Source organism: Taudactylus pleione, unplaced genomic scaffold (genome assembly GCF_031769625.1).
Source record: "Taudactylus pleione unplaced genomic scaffold, aTauple2 ptg000038l, whole genome shotgun sequence".
Classification (NCBI taxonomy): Eukaryota; Metazoa; Chordata; class Amphibia; order Anura; family Myobatrachidae; genus Taudactylus; species Taudactylus pleione.
This window is the reverse complement of record NW_028284440.1, coordinates 193,243-212,365: the sequence shown is the minus strand read 5'-3', so window position 1 is coordinate 212,365 and position 19,123 is coordinate 193,243. Positions and strand designations below refer to the sequence as shown.

General features: G+C 44.6%; 1 protein-coding gene across 2 annotated transcripts in view; it reads right to left on the bottom strand.

The window, feature by feature from the left end:
* Nucleotides 1-4,442: 4,442 nt before the first annotated feature.
* Nucleotides 4,443-19,123, bottom strand: part of LOC148538627 (uncharacterized) — a 113,759-nt gene continuing 99,078 nt past the window's right edge. The window contains exons 4-5 of one of the 2 annotated variants that reach the window (XM_088452451.1): nucleotides 5,058-5,198; nucleotides 4,443-4,878 (exon numbers count right to left, since the gene is read on the bottom strand). In XM_088452451.1, coding sequence (XP_088308577.1) covers nucleotides 4,711-4,878; nucleotides 5,058-5,198 — 309 coding nt within the window. In that variant the 3' untranslated portion in view covers nucleotides 4,443-4,710. Of the gene's footprint in view, nucleotides 5,199-19,123 lie in introns of both variants that reach the window. The other variant, XR_015871739.1, reaches the window with a different exon arrangement.

Below are 19,123 nucleotides of genomic sequence, written 5' to 3'. Positions count from 1 at the left end.
CTCAGAAACGCCAGCTCGTTCCAAGGCAGGCTATACTGTGTATCACCGGTTTCAGTAAGAGGCACACCGCCGAAAACCTCTTAGAGAAACTGAGGGAGATCATCGCCCAGTGGCTTACCCCACTTAGACTCTCCTGGGGATTTGTGATATCTGACAACGCCACCAATATTGTGCGGGCATTACATCTGGGCAAATTCCAGCACGTCCCATGTTTTGCTCACACAATAAACTTGGTGGTGCAGAATTTTCTGAAAAGCAACAGGGGAGTGCAGGAGACGCTTTGGGTGGCCCGAAAAATTTCTGGCCACTTTTGCCATTCAGCGACTGCGTGCGCCTGTGTCATAAGTAAAGGGCCGGCGGTCTTGTCCGTTAAAGGGTGCTGTAACCCCCAAAGTGCACTCCAAACAAAATAAAAAATTCTTCTTTTTTTTTCCTGTCTTTGTGAAATGTGTGGGCTGTAGCCGCACCTGCATCCTCAAAGCAGCAGCGACAAGCGTGCGTCTGTCTGTTAAAGGGTGGTGTAACCCTCAAAGTGCGCTCCACAAACAATAAAAAATGTTTTGTTTTTTTTTTCTGTCTTTGTGAATTGTGTGGGTTGTAGCCGCACCTGCATCCTCAAAGCAGCAGCGACAAGCGTGCGTCTGTCTGTTAAAGGATTACATCAGTGACAGCATCCAAGTAGGCATGTCAGACAGTCCGTACCTGTACTGGCAGGAAAATGAGGCAATTTGGAGAACAAACTGGCTCTATTTTACCTGAGCTGCCCCCCCTCCAGTGTGTACTCCGAAAGAGTGTTTAGTGCAGCCGGGAACCTTGTCAGCGAAAGGCATAGGCAGTTGCTTCCAAAAAATGTGGAGAAGATGATGTTCCTAAAAATGAATTATCAACTCTTCCAGGGAGACCAGCCTCCAGAACGTACAGAGGGACCTGTGGTGGTGGATTCCAGCGGGGACAAATTAATACTCTGTGAGGATGTACACAACACTGAAGAGGGTGAGGAATCGGTGAATGTGGAGGATGAGGACGACATCTTGCCTCCGTAGAGCCAGTTTGTGCAGGGACAGATTATTTGCCAGCTTGTTTTTTGGGGGCCCAAACGAACCAATCATTTCAGCCACAGTCGTGTGGCATACCCTGGCGCTGAAATGATTGGTTTGTTAAAGTGTGCATGTCCTGTTTATACAACATAAGGGTGGGTGAGAGGGCCCAAGGACAATTCCATCTTGCACCTCTTTTTTTTCTTTGCATTATTATTTTTCAAACTGCCATCCTGTCTGCCACTGCAGTGCCACTCCTAGATGGGCCACGTGTTTGTGCCGCCCACTCGTGTCGCTTAGCATAGTCATCCATCTACCTCGGTGCAACCTTTTGGACATAAAAACACTATTGTGAGGTGTTCAGAATAGACTGGAAATGAGTGGAAATTAAAGTTTTTGAGGTTATAATAGCATAGGAGCAGAAAATCAACACATTCTGTGATTTTAGCTGTTTTTATGCTTTTTAAAAAAAAAAATACAGATACAAAACCCAGAACCCAAAACACGAAGAAAGATCCAAAACCAAAACACGAAAAGTGGCCGGTGCACACCCCTAGTACCATCTCCACTACTAAAAACTCTCACTTTAGTAAATTTACCCCATGGAGTCTTGTGTTCGATTCCAAACCATGGTCTCAAATGTATGGAGTTTGTATATTCTCCCTATACTTGCGTGAGTTTCCTCTGGGTATTCCGGTTTCCTCCCACAATCCAAAAATATACTTGCAGGTTAATTGGCTCCTAACAAAATAACCCTAGAGCAGTGGTTCCCAAACTGTAAGCCGTGGCACCCAGGGGTGCCTCGGGACACTTGCAGGGGTGCCTCAGGTTGGTTGTCCAGCACCAAATCAAAAGATATATGGTCAATGTAATGTAAATATGTGGACAAACAGAAGTGCAAACCAGTCCACCACCACATAACTGAACCTAAGGATGACAGGTAAGCACAATTGACTTCACTTTACTATTTTACTTCATTTTTTTCTGAATTTCTCAATAACAAACTTAAACTTGGGGGTGCCGTAAAAACAATGCTGATACTCTAGGGCGCCGTGATTCAAAAAAGTTTGGGAACCACTGCCCTAGAGCGTTTGTATGTGTACATGTGGTAGGGAATATACAGTGTAAGATCCACTGATGCGAATGACCAAATATCCTCTGTAAAGCGCTGTGGAATAAATGTGCGTTATAAAAATAACTGGTAATAAATAAATTATAAATAAATTTAACATACTGTGCTGAGTCACACATATCTTAAGATAAATGTGACTCAAAATAACCATGTAATTGCATCTTTTCTTTCTTGTGTATTGATTGCAAATGCATCTAACTCAGCATCAGGCCTAGAAGGTTCACTTGCAATTGCTGTTCTCAGCTTTGTCCTTGCTTGATTATCTCTTTGTCCTCTTGGTGGCACCAGCTGTTGCAACTGCTTCTTTGAATTGGCCTACCAATAATAAGTGTCATGACTATGTCCAGTAGTGAACCCCCTGCCAATAAAAAATACCGGGCACACAGCTACTCACAGCGGGTAGATAACCATAAGAGTTTACATGTAGCACTAAAGTGAAAACTGTTTTCAGAATGAGAAGAGTTAGGAGGTTTAGCTCATTTAAATCATACTTGCCTGCTTTTGAAAAATAGTTTCAGCTGGTACATAGCGCCGCACGGCGAGCCATTGAGGGGGTGTTTCATGCTCCACCCAAAGGGCATGTCTAGATCCACCTATGGGTGTTTCAGCATTGCGCTAGGCGGGTGTTACCTGTGAGGTCGTTGTGGCGCGAGCTGTCTGGTGGCGGAGCTGGTGTCTGGCGGGGGGCGTTGTTGTGCAGGCCTGTTGTCACTCTGCGCTGGTAAGGCCTGGCGGATTCTCCGTTCAGTTTGGCATGGGCGCCGCCATTTTGCCTTCTGGCCATGTGATGCGGCTGGCCAATCCTGGTGAGTCACATGTTCCCTCCGGCCAGTAACAGCACGGCATGGGGTATTTAGGAAGGTTCAGTGCCTTCCTTCTTTGCCAGTGCAACATGTATCTCAGCCTAGCTGAGAGGGAGTTCTCTGTGCTTATCCTGTTCCTGTGAAATTCACTGTCTGCCAGTCTGCCTGTCAGCTCCTAGCTTCCGCTGGACTACCCCACTTCCTCCACCACCCTTGCCCATACCTGAGTGCCTGAGCCTGCTGACATCCTGCTTATTTGCCTTAGTTCACTACCTGCATACCTGGCTTATTATTTTCCTTCATCACTACCTGTATACCTGGTTGATTATTCCAGTCTAACTACCTGCACACCTGGACAGTTCTAATTGTTTCTACTTGGACATTAACCCATTATTCCCGCCACAGAACTCTAGTACACGTTTATATATACCTGGACTTTTATTTACTGCCATATTTTATGTCTACTCAAGCACGTATTAAAAAACCTAGTTTTATATTCAAACCCGCTTCTGTGATCGCTCCTGCTACCACCCTGGGTCCACAAACAACCCAGAACATAACAATCTATTACCACTCAGTGGTGTGTCCTGCAGCAAAAGGTGAAAACTAAAGTATTAAGTGCAGCATGCTTCCAGCAAGGGTTAGTGAATGGGTGGCTTGTTCAGGCACAAAAAATTTCTAATTTACGTGATTATTGACATTGTGTATGAGTCAGAATCAGCCCCAGTATGTGACACTGAACCAAAATGAGTCCTCTGACAAAATATTTTTAAAACTTTCAGTGTTTGAGCACACAGAGGGCAGTGCAAGCCTATACGAGCAGGTCGCCAATTCCAGCCTATACACGCAGGGAGCAGTACCAGCCTATAGAACTCCAGCAGGTAGAACCACAGACACTCACCCTGAGACTGGGCACTCCTTAGAGTTTCAAGCCGCCTCCTCGCTATCACTCTCCGTACTAGAGCTGGTCTCTGTAACTTCTGAGTCAAAAGTCGCCATACACATGCGCCATGTAGCTGCTCGCTAGCTGGTCCAGTGCCATGTGCAGGGCCCCGGCAGCCCGTCCTCTCTGCACCTTGGCCAACAGCTCCACCAGTCCGGACAGCTGCTGCCTGACGTGCGGCTCCACCTGCTTGGCCTGGATCACAGTCATGTCTGCGTCCCAACCCGCAGCCACCTCCCTCTCACATATATACCCCAGCCCTGCCCCATTCACCTACCTCTCACACATATTTGTTCTGCCCCAGCCACCTCACTCTCACATATATAGGATGGGGGATAAATGTTCCATAATGCCCATGTGTTTGTCAATGTAATAGAAATACTGAGGTCATTCTGGATATAGCTCTGCACCGCCATCCAAAACAACTGCACTTTGGTAAAGGACCACATACAGTGTAGGAGATCGGCTTCAGGTGTCAGACACTTAAAGCAGTTAGTATCAAAGGAAGCCCCAATAATACAGCATCATTTATTAGTTAGGTAAGAGCAATGTAACAGTCTATACTGCATTTCAGAGTAAGCTGTGAATTTAAATTAACAGCAGCTGTCAATACATTGCATATTGAAACACCGGGGAACTCTTCCACCCATTTGGCCATGCCCTCTGTTATTTTATTCTGGACTATCCGGCGACAAGTGTGTTTATAAATATGGGATGTGGAGAGAACTGCAGAAGAGCGTCAGTGCAGCGCACCATCAAGCACACAAGTCTGATCAGTCTCTGTCAAAGCAGAGATCATCTTGGTAGCATAACTAGAAACTTGGAAGTAGGTGAAAAGGGGGATAGATAATGCAGGGAATTGAGTCTGTAGCTGCGAGAGTAGTTGGTAGACATGTCGCACAACCTGCAGTTACCAATTATAGATGGTCCCAGAGGAACGAACATCATGGAAATCTGGGTTACCTGTCAATGAAAGGAAAAGATATTTGGACAGCGTTAGCTTCTGACGTTTTCAAAGCGTTCGCCAGGCTTCCCAAGTGGCACGAAGCAATAAATTATCACAGAAATGAGGGGAGTGACCCACAGAGCGGGTATGAAGGAGACTAATAAGATTTATGTTGGGATTAAAAACTTTTGTCTACTTCGTAATCAGTATAAGTGGCAGTTCCCCTAATCCAGTCCAATGCATATCTGTAGCTGGCTGCAAGGGCATAATCCCGGAAGCAGGGAAGATTCACTCCACCGGGAAGATTCACTCCACCAAGAGCTGGCGGTTGCAGGAGCTTAAACAAAGAAAGAAAATGTAAGAAAATCACGTCTTAGGTTCTTCATTAAAGTAGGGAATTTGGGATGGGTATTGAGGGAAATACAAGACCAAATAAAAGACCAAGGTATTTTAGAGAGGAGGAGATCCACATGAAAGGAAAGTTACCCACCCATCTCTCACATGCCCTACTGAAAAATGCTAAAGCCACCAACTGATTAATAAGAAAATCAGAAATAGAATGAAAGTCATCTAGGATATGCAATAGTGCCGGAATCGCTTCCATAGGGTTATGAAAATATAATAATAGATCATCCGCAAATGCGGAAATTTTTATTTCCACAGCACCTATAGTGATGCCATGCCAACTAGAGGTTTTGAGAAAATACCTGATTAAGGGATCTAATATGAACTTAAAGAGAAGGGAAGAAAGAGGGCAGCCCTATCTGGTCCCCCGGAAAAGGGGAAAATGCTGAGGGTTGAGTCCAGTTATTGTGAGAAAAGCTAAGGGGTCACGGTACAGGGTCCTGAAGAACTGAATTAAATCATCCCCAAAGCCCTGTAAAATAAATACCCGCAACAAGTAGGACCACGAAACTCTGTCAAATGCTTTGTCCACGTGGCAGCTTACTACTATATTACTATGGGCGCCAATCATATGAGTATGTGTCATAGCTGCAATCAGATGACGAACATTATGTACACAGTAGCGGCCCCTCACAACCTATAAAACAAGCGCTTGAAAATGTGAGTGTAAAACTTATATGTTATATGTTAGCGCAATACCTGCAGAAAAGAAGATGAAAATTATTTCAAATGTTTAAGCCTCTTTTGCACATGTGGACAGTCCATAAAAAAGCAACCTCTTTTCGGGTTCCCAGATATGCCAGTGGAATATATGGTTAGCTTTGGCTGCAGGTTGGTCTAACTGAATCTCCCTGTCTCTGCCTACCTGTCTCTTGCGTCGTATTCACTGCCGCTGGCTGGTCCCCTTTGTGCTGCTTGAGAGATCCGTCTGTGTACATACTCCCTCATCGGGTGCGGCGGATGGAATTTGCCACATATTGTCGTTTGTTGGCGGTTTTTAGTGCACTGAGAGCACGCTCCGTTTTCTACACTGCAACGGTGCAGGCATGCCGATATAGACGCTCCGTGTTTCTGTGCCGCTGGTGTTCAGTCGCAATCTACAAGCGTTGTAACGGAAATTCTGTTTATGGTATCCCAAAGATACTGTAACTTGCTTCCTAATTTAAACTCACCATCGTAATTAATGTTATTTCAGTACATAAAGATAGGTTACTTTTTCCAAAGTTCCTTTGTGGTCGTTGGAGGAGCTATCCTGCTTGCTGGCGTTCTTCACATACAGGGAATAGAGAGTTAAAGTGATCATCTGTTTCCAAGGTGTTGTCAAGTTGTGGGATTCCTAGATTGCTCATTATTTCAAACCTGATTCCATTTGGGTCACATGTTTTGAACTTCCTATGGATCACAGACCTCTAGTATAAAGCCTGTTACTAACTGTGTCTCAGTGTCTGTGCAACGTTGCTTTCAGGTCTTTCTTGGACTCCTGCCAGATCCCTGCTGTGCCTGTGGGTTTGCTATATCTCCGCTCATGTTCCAGCTTAACTTCTGATGCCAGTTACCAGCCGCACTACAGAGCTCAGCATAGCCATTGCTTAAGTATTGCTTTCTGCTCCACTGCTGTGGTTTCACCTTTTGCTGCACTATTTACTTTGCCTGTTGCCTCTCACTCCTGTGGATATCAAACCCATCTTCGTTACAGTTGTCAACTGCACCGTTACAGTTATCATCACCGCATTGCAGGGCTCAACCCTGCTCCGGAACCACACCGCTTCACAGGGCTCAACCCTGCTTCAACCTTCATTGCATCGTGGGGCTCAACGCTGTTCCGGGTTTTAGTCACACCGCAGGGCTCAACCCTGTTCCGAAAGTACACCGCTTCACAGGGCTCAACTCAACCCTGCTTCAACCTCATCGCATCACGGGGCTCAACCCTGCTCCGATCTCACTGCATCACAGGGCTCAACCTTGCTCCGACCTCATTGCATCACAGGGCTCAACCCTGCTTCAACCTCATCGCATCACAGGGCTCAACCCTGCTCCGACCTCATCGCATCACAGGACTCAACCCTGCTCTGACCTCATCGCATCACAGGGCTCAAACCTTCTCCAACCTCACCACATCACAGGGCTCAACCCTGCTTCAACCTCACAGTATCACAGGGCTCAACCCTGCTTCAACCTCACAGCATCACAGGGCTCAACCCTGCTCCGTCTTTCACCGCATCACAGGGCTCACTCTGCTCCGGATCTCCATCACTACAGGGTTGCATCCAGGTGAAGCTCCTCTATACCATCCTGAGGTGTTAGCCTCATACTGGACTCGGGGTTCCCTACCATATTAACTTTTCTGTGTTAAAGACTATATGGGGGGTTTTCTCCTAAACTCGTTATTGCTTATGTGAACCTCAGTGTTGTTGAGACTTTATGTGAGATGTTGCTATTATATTTCTCCTGTGAATAAATTCTATTCACTTTTATTCCGTGCTATCGAGATTTTATGAAAAGGTCATTCCTAAAGCCACCCCAGTTTATTGTGCCTAGTAGGCCTGCCTCCTCCCAGGAGTCTCAAGTGTCGGCAGCCGTGACAGTTATGCGCAAAACCTTTTATTAATGGCAGTACCATGTAAGAATTAAGACACATGGTACCGCCTTTTTAAACAGGAAGTGCTGAGCAGCACTTCCCTTTTTGACTAGTAAAGTTTTTCCTCTATAAGAAGGATCAGAGACACTATATGTTATCCTTGATAAAGGGCTCACAGCCTGAAACGCGTAGGAGGCAAAGTTACAGTATCTTTGGGACACCATAAACAGAAATTCCGTTACAAAGCTTGTACATTGCGACTACACACCAGCGGCACAGAAAGATGGAGCGTCTATCTCGGCACGCCTGCACCGTTACAGTGCAGAAAACGGAGCGTGCTCCCAGTGCACTAAAAACCGCCAACAAGCGACAATACACCATTGCGGCAAATTCCATCTGCCGCACCCGATGAGGGAGTGTGTACACAAGACGAATCTCTCTAGCAGCACAAAGGGGACCAGCCAGCGGCAGCGAACACAACGCAAGAGAAAGGTAGGCAGAGACAGGGAGAGCAATGCATATTGGTAGCTGCTCAATCACTTTAGTAATACCACTCAGGTGCATGAAAGGGAGGGGTTAGTCTATACAAGAAAGGGTATCCCCCAGCACTCAGAATGATATCAGCAATAAGATTTGAAGAACTACATGGTGGTAGATAATTCAGAGATCTTAGTTGCATATATTTGCAGAAATATGTGTAAGCCTCCAGGCCACGTCATGGTATCTCTGATACTGGAGGTTCCTACTTCTAAGTCAAAGTCTGGGGCGTGGAACCCCAAAAAGCCAGCAACTACAGGGCAGCACACCAGTGAAAGACTAAAGGTGTTAGTAAGTGTTAATAATAATATTAATAAATCAAAAGCTATGTGTTAGGGGGTGATACACAGGTGAAGGGTGTAATTAAAATGCTAAATAAAGTAGTGTGTTAGTAGAAAATAAGTATTAATAAAGTGCCAAATAAAGTTTTCTAGCGTGCCACCCCAAAGCAGCCCAGCCACACCAACCCAGGGACCACCGCGCCTCAAACTCATCCCCAAAAATAATAATATACAATCTGGGGCATATAATTGCCCAATAGGCCACATAATAATGGCACATACATAAATATATCTAAAAATGAGAGCCAGCTTACCTTGGAGTCACCCCTAGGTCCTCTTAATGGCACTATAGGAACCAGCATGCCCTCCAAACGCCGGTCCCATCTATGCCTCTCAGACTTGCAATGCATATTGGTAGCTGCTCAAACACCTTAGTAATACCACTCAGGTGCATGAACGGGAGGGGTTAGTCTATACAAGAAACAACAAAGGGTATCCCCCCCACTCAATGATATCAGTAATAAGATTTGAAAAACTACATGATGGTAGATAATTCAGAGAACTTAGTTGCATATATTTCCAAAAATATGTGTAAGCCCCCAGGCCACGTCACAGCATCTCTGATACTGGAGGTTCCTACTTCTAAGTCAAAGTCTGGGGCGCGGAACCCCAAAAAGCCAGCAAAGGCCAGGCACCCCAGGGCTGCACACCAGTGAAAGACTAAAGGTGTTTGTAAGTGTTAATAATATTAATAAATCAAAAGCTATGTGTTAGGGGATGATACACAGGTGAAGTGTGTAATTAAAATGCTGAATAAAGTAGTGTTAGTAGAAAATAAGTATTAATAAAGTGCTAAATAGAGTGTTCTAGTGTGCCACCCCAAAGCAGCCCAGCCACAAACTCATCCCCAAAAATAATAATATACAATCTGGGGCATATAATTGCACAATAGGCCACATAATAATGGCACATACACAAACATATCTAAAAATGAGAGCCAGCTTACGGCTGGGCTACTTTAACAAACATAAATCGGCCCTCTTAGAGTCCCCTGCCTTCCAGTGAGTCTCCTGTAGGAGTACCACATCAGGGGCAAGTCGTTTCAAATGAGCTAGAACTTTCTTAATAGGTGTATTTAGACCCTCAACATTACAGGACAAGAATTTAAGTGTGGTATGTGGGAACCTGAGTACTATTTACACTAGTAATTTTTCACCTATCCCCTCCCACCTGAACCGACAAAAGATAAATAATTTAGAGGTGCCCCCTACTGTCCCATCAAGCAGAGAGCGCATACTCGTCAATCGCATTAACACAAACATAAACAGGGCAAAAGACCAAACATGAAAGAGAGAAATTGCAATGACACAATGACAATAAATTACATCAAGTAAACAATACCATCAAATAACTCAATGTACAAGAAATATGTAGAAATAATTAAGAACCAGGACACGGTCCCAGTTATAAAAAAAAGTATCTGCATTTTATGTATTTTAATGAACACAGTGGCACAACCAGATAAGTTGTGATATATGACCCACCACAAATGTCCGCTACAGAAAAAAGTAAACAACATGTAACCAATACTCTGCAAAGTCTGTATATAGCAAAAATAAATTAATTCGGATTAAAAGGAGCCAAGGCACTTGGTGAACAGCCATAGAAAATAGGCGAGTGGACAATATTGGCAATTATTCAAATTGTTCAGAGCCCATCAGCCCACATCATCCATCTGAGAATTCTTAGATGAAGTGGATTGAAGGGAGTCCCAAGAAATTTTTTGCAGCAGTGGGAGAGTCAAAATAGTAGGATTTGCCATTATGAGAGACTCAGAGTTTTATAGTAGAGCAAAACTGACACCAGCTTGAAAGAGAGAGCTGTACACTGAGGAAAACTGCTTATGTTTGGCTGCCACATTATACGAGAAATCTTGGAAAAGGAGAAGCTTATCTCCATCATGAGTGAGACCAGGAGTCGTACTTAATCCGCGTAATTCAGGATGGGCATTATCACAGGTCTTGGGCGATGCTGGTCTGAAAAATGGTCTGAGCCGATGTGATGTACTCGCTCCACCACCAGAGGCAGCATAGACGGTGGACTGCCCAGTTCCTTGGGAAGCCACTGTGTGACCAAATGATACAAGTCCCTCGGCTTCAACGTCTCAGACCAATGATCCGAACATTATTTCTTCGGTTGCGGTTTTCAAAATCCCCCATTTTATCTTGTAGAGAGGATATTAAAGATTCCTGACAGTGGAGCTGAGACTGGGCTGTAGTCAGATCATCCTCTAAGGTGCATATGCATTGCTCAGCCTCGTCCAGGCAATGAGACTGACTGGTGAGTTGTGGCAAGGCAGAGTCTATAGATTCCTTGAGACCCGCCAGTTTAGTGTCGAATAAGGGAGAGAGTATGTCGTAAAATTCTTGGGCCTTGGAGGTGTAGATCCAGAAGGCTGAGCTGTTTCTCCCGGGTAACCGAGCCCTGTAGGAGAAGGGAGGACTAACAGCACAGGAACAGGCTTGTCTTTCCCTTTTGTGGATTGATTCCTCCTAGTACCACGGGGCTGTTTAGCAACAATCTCCTCCATTGCGCCCAAGCGATGAGAGGAAAGGTCCCCAGAAGAGTAAATGTAGCCTAGCTCCTATTAAAAAGGCGAATATGTAGTTTTATATATATATATATATATATATATATATATATATTACAGATAGTAGGATCAATGACCACAGGACTTTTTAAAGGAAGTTACTAGCTGCCAGGGGATCTACTGAGGCAGCACAGAAAGACTTATCTGGCAGCTCTCTGCTAGCAGCTGTTACGGAGGGCCAGAGTACCTGTGATTCAGAAAGGAGCATCCCAGCAGAAGGAGGAAGATGGCAGCTGTGCAGACACTGATGCAGCTGAGAGCTGTGTTGCAGGAGAGGAGCAGTTCAGACCTCCCCGGGGTCTGTGGTGTGATGTCCGGGAGCACCAGGTGCAGGGGAGCCACTGATGGAGCCAAGTGCTCAGTCGCGGGACAGAGGGACCCGCAGCCGCACCTCCAAGAGGGCGGCCATTTAGAGGTGAGAGGCATTGGTTGTGTTGCAGGGAGGGATCACCGCTCACCTCCCTGGAGTCCGCGGTACTTTGAGCGATGGGTTACATAGACCCGCAGAGGGACAGGAGGACCCGCGGCCGCGCATCCAAGATGGCAGCCAGGTGGTGCACCTCGCTTTGTCCGGTGTAGAGTGTGGCAACGGGAGTCGGAGCAGGGCCAACCCCTACCAGGTCCAGGTATTGTGGTGACTGGGGGGCCTGGAGAAACAGGCGTCTGGAGAGTTCAATCGAATGCCAGATGTGAGCCTGGTTAAAATGCGGTCACACAGCAGGACCGCCCCCGGAAGTCTCCAAAAATAATTTTTTAAATAGTTTGGCCAAGTGTGTTTTTAAAAATGTCCTATAATGACAAAATATACTTGCACCCATTTTAACCACTTGCCTGGCACAGTCGTATCAGATACGACCATACCAGACTGGGCTTTCCCTGACATGGTCGTATCTGATACGACCAGTCAGAAACACATAGTGGGCGGCTTGCTGGAAGTTAACTTCCAGCAGCCGCCCATCTCAGAGGGACCTGTCGGTCCCTCTACACCTGCGCCTCCTCCTCCTTTGTGTCATCGGGCCCCGGCGGCACCCCCCTAGAAGCAGCAGCCACGGCTCATGTAGCCGCTGCTGCTGTGACCCGATCACTGTGGCCAGCAGTGATCGGGCAGCCATTTCAGTAATAGGCAGTAGCGGCGGCTCTGGTAGCCGCCGCTGCTGTTATGTAGCCGGGCCGCTAGCGGGACACCCTCCCGCTGCGGCTCCGGATCACAGTGATCAGTGTGATCAATGTGTGAGAGAAGCAGCGGCGGTTCTGGTAGCCGCCGCCGCTGCTGCTATGTACCTCGGCAGCCCCTCCCACTCCTTTCCGGCCTCAGCTCCACCTCCCCAAGTCCCCATGTGTCCCGATCACTGCTGGCCACAGTGATCGGGCAAAATATAAAAATAGTAATAAAATATGTGCATACATATATATATATATATATATATATATGTGTGTGTGTGTGTATATATATATATATATATATGTTTATACATATACATGTGTGTATATATATATATATATATATGTATATATATATATAATATGCATATATATAATTATATATGCATATGTGTGTATGTATATATAGATAGATATATATACATACATGCGCTCTCTCTCTCTCTCTCTCTCTCTCTCTCTCTATATATATATATATATATATATATATATACATATACAGTCAGGTCCATAAATATTGGGACATTGACAGAATTTTTAGATTTTGGCCTCTATTCACCACCACAATGGTTTTGAAATGAAACAAACAAGATGTGATTTAACTGCAGACTTTCAGATTTAATTTGAGGGTAATTACATCCAAATCAGGTGAACGGTGTAGGAATTACAACGGTTTCAATATGTGCCTCCCACTTTTTAAGGGGCCAAAAGTAATGGGACTATCAACTCAAAAGCTATTTCATGGACAGGTGTGGGCTATTCCCTCGTTATTTCATTATCAATTAAGCAGGTAAAAGGTCTGGAGTTGATTCTAGGTGTGACATTTGCATTTGGAATCAGTTGCTGTCAACTCTCAATGAGATCCAAAGAGCTGTCACTATCAGTGAAGCAAGCCATCATTAGGCTGAAAAATCAAAACAAACCCATCAGAGAGATAGCAAAAACATTAGGTGTGGCCAAATCAACTGTTTGGAACATTCTTAAAAAGAAAGAACGCACCGGAGAGCTCAGCAACACCAAAAGACCCGGAAGACCACGGAAAACAAGTGTGGTGGATGACAGAAGAATTATTTCCCTGGTGAAGAAAAACCCCTTCACAACAGTTGGCCAAATCAAGAACACTCTCCAGGAGGTAGGTGTATATCTGTCAAAGTCAACAATCAAGAGAAGACTTCACAAGAGTGAATATAGAGGGTTCAACACAAGATGCAAACCATTGGTGAGCCTCAATAACAGGAAGACCAGATTAGAGTTTGCCATATAACATCTAAAAAAGCCATTACAGTTCTGGAACAACATCCTATGGACAGATGAGACAAAGATCAACTTGTACCAGAGTGATGGGAAGAGAAGAGAAGGAAAGGAACTGCTCATGATCCAAAACATACCACCTCATCAGTGAAGCATGGTGGTGGTAGTGTCATGGCGTGGGCATGTATGGCTGCCAATGGAACTGGTTCCCTTGTATTTATTGATGATGTGACTGCTGACAAAAGCAGCAGAATGAATTCTGAAGTGTTTCGGGCAATATTATATATTCAGTCAAATACTTCAGAACTCATTGGACGGCGCTTCACAGTGCAGATGGTCAATGACCCGAAGCATACTGCAAAAGCACCCATAGAGTTTTTTAAGGCTAAAAAGTGGAATGTTATGCAATGGCCAAGTCAATCCCCTGACCTGAATCCGATTGAGCATGCATTTCACTTGATGAAGACAAAACTGAAGGGAAAATGCCCCAAGAACAAGCAGGAACTGAAGACGTTTACAGTAGAGGCCTGGCAGAGCATCACCAGGGATGAAACCCAGCATCTGGTGATGTCTATGCATTCCAGACTTCAGGCTGTAATTGCCTGCAAAGGATTTGCAACAAAGTATTAAAGAGTGAAAGTTAGATTTAGGATTGTTTAGTTTGTCCCATTACTTTTGGCCCCTTAAAAAGTGGGAGGCACATATGGAAACCGTTGTAATTCCTACACCGTTCACCTCATTTGGATGTAATTACCCTCAAATTAAATCTGAAAGTCTGCAGTTAAATCACATCTTGTTTGTTTCATTTAAAAGCCATTGTTATGGTGAATAGAGGACAAAATATGAAAATTCTGTCAATGTCCCAATATTTATGGACCTGACTGTATGTGTGTATATATATAAATAATCGATAGATATCGCAGAGCCTCTGTTTAGGGATCTCAACCAACCATCGATGGTTTGAAAACATTGATGGTCTGACTGAAACCAAGTGGTTTGCCATTGCTGGTGGCCATCAATTGATGTTTAGGAAACATCAACAGTTGTGGTCTACACAGATCTTGCCCAATCGCTAAACAATTGATGGCTTCTAACGATGGTTGAACCATCAATGGTACAGCTGTCAATGGCCATCACTACAGTACAACATAAAAATAGCTTTTTTATGGTATACTGGGTTTTAAAAAAACATTTTGTTTCAAATAAAATAGTGATGGATAAGTTTAAAATTATGTTCTTGACCTAATTCAATCATAAAAGAAACCGACAATTTTGGAGCGTTTTTTGGAAAAAGAATTCGTCAGTTAAGTGGTTAATGTACCCCTAATTTAACTACAGCATTTATTTTGGCCAATAATTTTTTCACTGTAAAGTTGGGTACACAGTACACTATTTTTTAAATGATGTAATTTCCTTCAGAATGTAACAACAATTCGTTTAAATCATCCAGTGTGTATGCATTGTGCGCTCTTCTGCGGGGTCATCCGTCGCATCTTAAAATTTGCCGTACATGCTCCTCAATCTGTTGATGTGAGTGATAATCCCATGCTTTTGTATGTGGCAGTGGACTGAGATATCGTGTGGTCGTTCACCAAATCGTGTGGTGTTTACGGACCACGTGATATGTCATCCGTCACATCTGCTGACGGCTGGGTACACAGGTCGCCTAGTATGTACCCAACTTTATAGAAAAATGCATATAACCATTTGACACAATTTATGAACCCCAAACCCTTGGATTATGGCCACTAAAACACTTCTATACCATTACCCTACCTTAGTTTACCTTTTTTGGGATACAGGCTGATTTCCTTATTTTGACATGTACTTATCACCTGCCATCCATGCAAGAATTATCTTGAGAATTGGTTATCTTCAGTTTCACAATAGGATAGCACGATAACAGGAGCGTGCAAACATGCCATTAGTGGCAAATTTGGCCGAATGATCCAAAAAGTTTTTGCCAGAGAAAACTTACGCTATCGTGGCTAATTGGATAACCCCTAAATGCAAGTTTGCAAAAGCGAGTTTGTTCTATGAAACATGCAAATATTGCACATATGCTCACTCCCGGGAAATGCGGGATCCAATTTAAAATGTCTATTTGTGCTACTCATGGAGCGAGTGTGCGAATTTTCTATAACATCGGACTTGAGAGAAGGCCCTGAAGAAGTGGGGAAACCATCCTGGGCCCCAAAAAAGTGACAACTTCGTTAGCAGAATCATACAGAAGGCTGTTAGTAGGCATAAGGAAAGCACTGGAAGTTTCTAAATGGTGTCAAATGGCTGACTGTGTATTTTTTTTTTTTTTTTAGAAAAAAATTATAAAAAGCTAACTTTTTGTTTAATTTTAAAATAACAAATTAAACTAAAAATGCATACATAGTAGAATAAAGGGTGATTTTGTAATAATTTGAGACCACTTTAAATTTAAAATAAAAAAATAAAATAAAAAGATAAAAATAAATTATTTTTCAATACTTTAATTAAATTTGGAGTGCCTGAACTAACAAAAAAGTTGATTTGGGACAAAATTAAGGCCATTTTTTTTAATACCCAAATATGACATGTATTTATTAGGCCAGTTAAGCGTACAGAAAATGTCCAAATGCCTAATTAGTCTTTAGGGGGGGAGAGGGTCCTTAAAGTAATATTTTCTCTACCCATACTTTCCAACTCTCCCTGATTGCCACTATTTCAGGGAGTCTCCCTGACAGTCTTCCTGTCTCCCTGAAGAGTCTAGCAATCTCCCTGATTGCACCTTACACCCATTATGAAGCTGTTATATACTGTATAAAAAAATATATATAGATTCAAATGGAATCATTAGTATCATTTTCCTGCATTAGTTATAAGGCACAATGGGGGCGATTAAATACTTTTGCCGGCGGCTTTTTTTAAGGCGCCCAATGGAGCAATTCAATTATTACTCCGTAAGGCAGTGATAGTAGCCGGCACCAACAGTTCTTCTCGCACACTAAACCTATCCCTCTCGGGGGGTGCCTAAACCTAACCTCCGCCCAGTGGTGCATAACCCTAACCCTCCCTCCTAGGGGTGCCTAACCCTAATCTCCCCTCCCCAAAATTTAAAGCTAACCCCGCTAGATTCCCTAATACTAATCCTCCCCGCCGCGGCTAACACTAAGGGCACCCCGGACTTACCTTCGTTCGGGCTGGCGTCCTCGGTGTTCCGGCATCGAGATTAACATAGGCGTCGGTATTCCGCTGTCTGCATTGAGACCATGTGGCCGTCGGTTTTATCAGTACATGCCGTTTTCATTAACAAGTAGATCTTACTAACAGCTTCTGGGCTCATTTACATTTGGATGTAAATCAATTTTACGACACGCCTCTCAGATGTAGCAATATACGTCCACTTTGCCGCCGTGCTCACAGGTGTTGCTTTCACAATTTCCCTGAAATGCTTTTTCAAAAGTAGCCAAGTATGTCCCTACCTTTTCACACCCTCAGGGAGTGCAGGTGCATACAAAAAAAATAGCTTTTACTTTGAAAAAAACAGTGGGAGTTTGGATTTAGATTGCAACTGCAATTTGGAGGGCGAGTTCACTGTGAGAACTGCTCGCATAAGCCAACTTGCATCTAATCGGATTGTCCCCTATGTGTTGGCCAAAAAATCTGCTGTCACAGTTTAAATGCTTTCTATGTGTAAGAAGAATATGATAGCCTAACAAGGCCTACCATTTTAAAAACTAGACAATCTATCACAATAAATAAGCAATCTCTTTTTCTATTTGGCAAAAGATAGGGGAGAATAAGGGGTTTAGATCCCCCTCACCTGTGGAAAAAATAGTTTTCAAAAGATGGGGGAGGGGCATATTGTACCCCATCTCCACCATACTGGCCCGCACACACATGGGAGCAACTTGTCTTGAAAGAGTTGAGTCTCCTATTTTAAACAATGTGCCCCCTTAGTAGTTATTGGGGCAGATGTATGAGCTCTGGGAAGTGATAAAGTGGAGAGTGATAAACGACCAGCCTATCAGCTCCCAACTGTCATTTTTCAAACACAGCCTGTAACATGACAGCTGAGAGCTGATTGGCTGGTCGTTTATTACTCTACACTTTATCACTTTCCAGAGCTTCATACATCTGCCCCATTGTCTGGTGATCACCAGACAATAACTGAAACAGTGCATAAGAAATTGCATTTTTCTGTAGTGCTGGGCGATATTGTCTGGTGATCACTAGACTATAGCTGCTCAGGCCACATAATTTGAAAAAGGGGACTGACCACTTTTATATATGAGTGACCCCACATTTACAGATGTAATTATGGGAGTGATAGGGCACGTAGTGCCCTTCCACCCATATATGGAAAACGTCTGTTTTCCATTGATGCAGGGTAATATTGTCTGATGATCTTTGTAAAATGGTTTAAAATAAATCAATAAAAAACACCGCGCTACAATTTGAATGCAGCCAAACAGATCTTTCAGAAGAGATCACCACCTCTCCAATACATATACTATCTAAACACAGTGAAAAATCCAGGTGCTTTCTCCAGGTTATATACTGATCATATAATGTAGTCTCTAGGCTGTGTATATTTCCCAGATGTAAATTCAGTTCCAGTTGTTCCTCAATCACATATTCATTCCACCATGGTTATAGATATGTAAAAAAAGGAAATAGGGGGGCGTGGCCTCAGGGGCGCCGAGAGGGGGGGGAGCGGGTACAAATTACCCGGGCTTGCTGGTGGGGGCCGGGTCCGGTACCGCTCCCCCCCTTTCTTCACAGCAGCCCAGCACACACTGCTGTGTGCTGTGCTGCACTGGGAGACTGCTCATGGCTGCTATGAAGCAGCCACAGCAGTCTCCTATGCCTGTAGGGGGAGCGATCAAGCTGATCGTGCCCCCCACTGGTTATGTGCCGGGCTGAGGAGGCTCACAGCGCACCCCTCGTCTGCGCGCAGCGGCCCTGCAAAACTTGTTTTTTTTTCTTGAGGGGGGTGTGGCTACGCCTCCCGCGATTAGGCTACACCCCGCTGCAGCTCTCGGCGGGCCTGCGTGGCCTGACTAGCAAGTGGAGAGGCTGTGTTTTTTCAGAGCTAACCAGAAGCCACTTCAAACTACCCCATTATTGTTGCCCCGGCTGTCTCAGCGGACCCCTTCATCCCTCCTGACCTCCTGCCACCCCGCTGTACTGCTACTTGAGCTCCGGGAGCGATCTCCGGCTCCAGCAGCATCGCGGCCTACATCTCCTCCAGAAGCCGGGGGCTCAATTTTGGAGTCCCTGGACTCCCCTAGCGGTGTGGGGATATGTGGAGGGGTGTTTTATAACCCAGTGGCCCCTTAAAAGCAATCGCGGCCGGAGCCGCCAATCGCTGGGAGGCCGCCATCTTGAAAACGGCCCTGGAGACCGGCCTACATTTCAGACCA